Source organism: Echinops telfairi, unplaced genomic scaffold (assembly GCF_000313985.2).
Source record: "Echinops telfairi isolate 266 unplaced genomic scaffold, ASM31398v2 ScPeMD7_2;HRSCAF=8, whole genome shotgun sequence".
NCBI classification, from domain to species: Eukaryota; Metazoa; Chordata; class Mammalia; order Afrosoricida; family Tenrecidae; genus Echinops; species Echinops telfairi.
Window position 1 is genome coordinate 26,060,976 of NW_022103898.1, and position 4,709 is coordinate 26,065,684.

The following is a 4,709-nucleotide window of genomic DNA, read 5'->3' on the forward strand; positions in this document are numbered from 1 at the left end:
AATCAATCCTCCCTCAGAGCAACCCTACAGAACAGAAGAGAGCTGCCCCTGTGAGTTTCTGAGACTCACTGTTTCTGGGAGTAGAAAGCCTTGCTTTTCTGCTGAAGAGCCACTGGTGGCTTTGAACCGCTGATCTTGTAGTTCAAATATGTAACCACTATGCCACCAGGGTTCCTATAATGCTAAAGACAAACCTTTTTTCACTAGTTAAGCTAAACTATTGTTTGGTTTAAAGATGGCTTCAGGGGAGATCTGTGGTTTAAGGTTCAAAGATTATTTCGGGGCAATGGTTGCAGGGCTTCATCTACCTTTTAAGGCTCCAGAGAGTCTAGAGGCAATGAGAATTTGAAATTCAGTTTTGATCAGGAGTCTTCAAGACTTCCTGGCTAACTATTATCCCATTGCATGTATGTACCACATTTTGTTTATCTATTCATGTGTTAGTAGACATTTAGGTTATTTCCACTTATTGGCTATTATTTGGCTATATTGGTATACACATCTCTGGGTATCTGCTTTTGAATCTTTTGGGTGTATGCTGAGGAGTGGAATTGCTGGGTCATAGGGCATTTTTCACTGTTCACCTGTCAGATTGTGGTAGCTTGCATGTTTCTGCGATTGATGTTCACTTGTTTCTGTCAAGAAGTTTGGAAGACAGGTACCTGGCCAACTGACAGTAAAAGAGCCACATTCATGTGCCTATTCCCAAGTAACATGATCCAACAGAATGTGAAATTGATTAAATAATACCATTAATATCATACTCAAGTAAAATTTTGGCAAAGATAACTTAAAAAATGGTCACAGCACCACATTCATAAAGAACTGCCGGCAACACGAGCCAGCTCTAGAAGAGCATATGGAAGTAGGAATACCATCGCTGATATCATGTGAAACTTGGCTGAAAGCAGAGTATAGTAGCAGGATTCATGTGTTTCAATGATTATGCAAAGTCATTTAACTGTGTGGATTATAACATGGAAGAACGAGAATTTCAGAACACTTAATTGTGCTCATATGCCTGAACATAGAGCAAGAAGTGATCGTTTAACCAGAACAAGGGGTACCATGTGGCTTAAAATCAGGACAGGTATGCATTGGAGTTGTATCCTTTCAGCATGCTTATTTAATTTGTGTGCTAAGAAAATAATTCGAGAAGCTGGACCATATGAAGGACATAATATCAGGATTGGAGGAAGACTCATTAACAATTTGAGATATGCATAGGACATACCTTGCTTACTGAAAGCAAAGAAGACTCGGAGCACTTCTTAATGAAGATCGAGACTACAGGCTCTGTTATAGATTGCAACACAGCACAAAGAAAACAAAAACCCTCACAACTGAATCAATAAGCAATATCACAATAAACAGAGAAAAATGTTGTCCAGGATTTCATTTTACTTGGCTCCTCCATCAGTACCCATGGAGGTAGCAGTCAGGAAATCAACGGACTGCATTGGGTAAATTGGCTGCAAAAGATCTCTTTAAGTGCCAAAAAGCAGAGATATTGCTTTGAAGACTAAGGTGTGTCTGCTCCAAGCTATGGTATTTTCAATGACCTCCTAGGTAAATGAACCCTGGGCAATGAATAAGGACAACTACAGAAGAATGGTTGCCTTTGAATGATCACATTAGCCTTGAAGTAGTAGCATACTTATCAATAAGATATGCTAAAACATTTTAATTAGATGTTTTTATGATCTTTACTTGAAGATTACTAACCATCAGGTAACAATGCACAAGCCTTATTGTGTCTCAAACATTGTAGGAGTATCCTTTGTTATATGTTAAGCACAGAGTGGAGAAAATATCTGCTCTGAATAGAATTCCACATGTAGAATGTGTCCATTCTGTGTCCATGTCAATGCCATATCTACTGCTGGAGTGTGGTGAGGAGGCCAGTACTGGTGTCCATCTCTCTGTCTGTCTCTCTCTCTCTTTGTTTTCTTTCAGTTTTATCTTCTGGTCTGTGTTTTGGCATGGAAGACTTATTTAGGGTCAAAAGAGAAAGATTTCTATAAACACTCAGAATGGATAGAACAGTATTTCCTCCTCAATCTCACACAACTTGTAACTATATGAAAGGATCCGTTTTTATTTCATTGGATCTGTTTTGGAAATATCTATACCTTTTACATTCATTAAGAAATATGTATATGTTCATGTGCACATGTGCATGCACTGCTTGTTTTCAAAAATGACAAGAGGATTTTCTGTAATACTGATGTATTATTATTATTATTCTGACAGTTCGGAATTTGTTTTCTGTTTCTTTCCAAAATCCAGTTTTGATCCAAACCCTTTGCAGAGACACACGTTCTGGACAATTATTATAGGAGGGACCTTCACGTGGACCAGCATCTATGGTGTCAACCAATCCCAGGTGCAGAGATATATTTCCTGCAAAAATAGATTCCAGGCAAAAATGTAAGCCAAATTATGGTGTGAATCATTGATAACCATCAGCTGTCTTAATGGAAATGTAGGCAAGTCCAATGCAAGTTTTGTCTTTTGTGTTATGAAATTCAAAGAGATAGGTGATATACTCAGTCACAAGAGGTTCAAGCTGAGTAAAGGGGTACTGTACTATATGTTTGGGACCAGATATTTCCAAACCATTTCTAATAATTATTAGGTAAAAATGCATTTTCCAATAAATAACATGCATTGTGCATCCACTTGTTTAAGTCCCTGTCACCTAGTATACACGGGGTTCTCCAGGAAGCAGGCTTTGCGGTGGAGGCTGGCAGGCAGGCGTTTATTAGGGAATCAGACCTAGGGAGGAGGAGGGAAGGGAAAGAAGCAAGACAGAGCAGAGCCACCCAGTTGCAACAAAGGCCTCAGCTCGCCTCTTCAGGCAGCTCTGCAGCTGTGATTGAATATTCTGACACTTCTCAACTTGGGGTCAGAGGGCTTTATCATCTTGCGTTCTCTAGTCATGGGTCGGGAGGCATGGCCTGAGGAGCACTGTTTCTCACCAGCTGAGTGTGGCTCATCACAATATCCAAAGAGGGGGAAAAAGGGTAGTTACTTGAGTGAACGAAATGGTCTCTACTCAACTGAGTGTTAAGACCTGGCATTCAATGCTATGAACACTAGCAACATGAATAAGCCTGACAACTCATGTCTATGGCATCCCGATATTTGCTTCCATTGAGCCTCTGTCGCCAGGAGTCACGGGCCAACTTGATGGCAGCTCACCCAACATTACGTACAAGTTCTGTACGATTTCATTTAATCTTATCATTCGAATAGGTAGCCATTGTCATCTTCAGGTGTAAACGAAGAAACTGAGGATCCGAGAGGCTAACCTACTTTCCTAAGGCTACACAGGGCAGAGCCAGGTATTAGTTCTGATTCCAGTGGCTTCATGAACCTTTGTACTGTATTGGAGCGCATTGTGTATGACAACACAGGACATTGAGAAGATTCCTGTCTGTGGCACATGTTTGCTTTTCCTATCTAATGCATAGACTTCTAAAGCGTGTGTGCAGCAAGTTCCTTGAGCTGTTCTGTAGATTCTAACAAGATTCAGCAGTTTATCATCGCATTACCTTTCAAAGGAAGATAACTGATAGCTACTGCTCAGACTACTAAAACCCTAGCTTCCTGATGAGAAGACTCAATTAATGAAAGCTAACAACACCCTTGGAGCCCTTGCCAGAAGGATTCTCTCATTCAGTGGGACAACTCCATCTATTCCAAATTGGCAGAAGATTAGACTAGAATAGAGTTTGTGGTGATTTGGTTGTTGAGAGATAATGCACATTTATTTAATGTGCATAGAAGTATAATCTTGATCTCTTTGATTATAGATTATAGAAGTATAATCTTGATCTCTTGAACAAAGATCTCTTTGTTCGTATAACTCTTTCCCGAATCTTTGGAGTAAAGATTACAGCTGCTGGTGTAATTTTTATCTCCGTAGGTCTCTGTACATCAACCTCGTGGGGCTCTGGGCCATCCTCATCTGCTCAGTGTTTTGTGGGCTCGCCCTGTATTCCCGGTACCATGACTGTGATCCTTGGACAGCTAAGAAAGTGTCTGCACCAGACCAGGTTCAGTACCCTGTCTCTCCTACGGGTGCATGCCAGGCACGCAAGAAGTCCTTAGCAGGAATGAAGGGGTCCCTGGGAGGTGCCAGTGATTTCTGCCCAACCTCTAATCTAAGGGCTGGCAGTTCAAACCCACTCAGCAGCCCTGCAGAAACTGTCCGGGCAGTCTGCTTTGGAAAAGATGATGGCCAAGAAAACCCTCGGCAGCAGTTCTGATCTGTAGCACTTGGCCCAAGGTCATCCCGAGTCACCATCAACTTGAGGGCTACCAGCTTGGGTTAGCAGGACTAAAGAATTCTGTGCTAAACAAATGAAGATATGTTGAAATACCTAGAAAATTCTCAAGCCAGGTGTCTGTGTCAATACAGTTACAAGAACAATGAACTGTGGACAAACCAGGAAATTAGAGAACACATTATTACTGTGGTTAGATGGCTTATGTTTACCTTCCCAATGGCTTAAAAGTGATGGGGAGACCGATCTAATATGTGGACATTTATTGAGACCCAATGGTGTGATTGCATGGGAAGCCTTGCGTGCTTTATATCCTCACCCTGTATTTCTCCTTTTAATGATGACAACAGGAGGCTCAGGAAGGGTCTATAAGTTGCCCTAAGTCACAGAGCAAATAAATGTGGACACTTGCTAACA

General features: G+C 41.2%; 1 protein-coding gene across 1 annotated transcript in view; it reads left to right on the forward strand.

Moving 5' to 3' along the window:
- SLC5A8 (solute carrier family 5 member 8) overlaps positions 1-4,709 on the forward strand; it is a 50,825-nt gene that overhangs the window by 21,638 nt on the left and 24,478 nt on the right. Inside the window, exons 6-7 of the mRNA XM_004700359.2 lie at positions 2,290-2,430; positions 3,932-4,061. Of these exons, the coding sequence (XP_004700416.1) occupies positions 2,290-2,430; positions 3,932-4,061 (271 nt within the window). The remainder of the gene's footprint in view (positions 1-2,289; positions 2,431-3,931; positions 4,062-4,709) is intronic.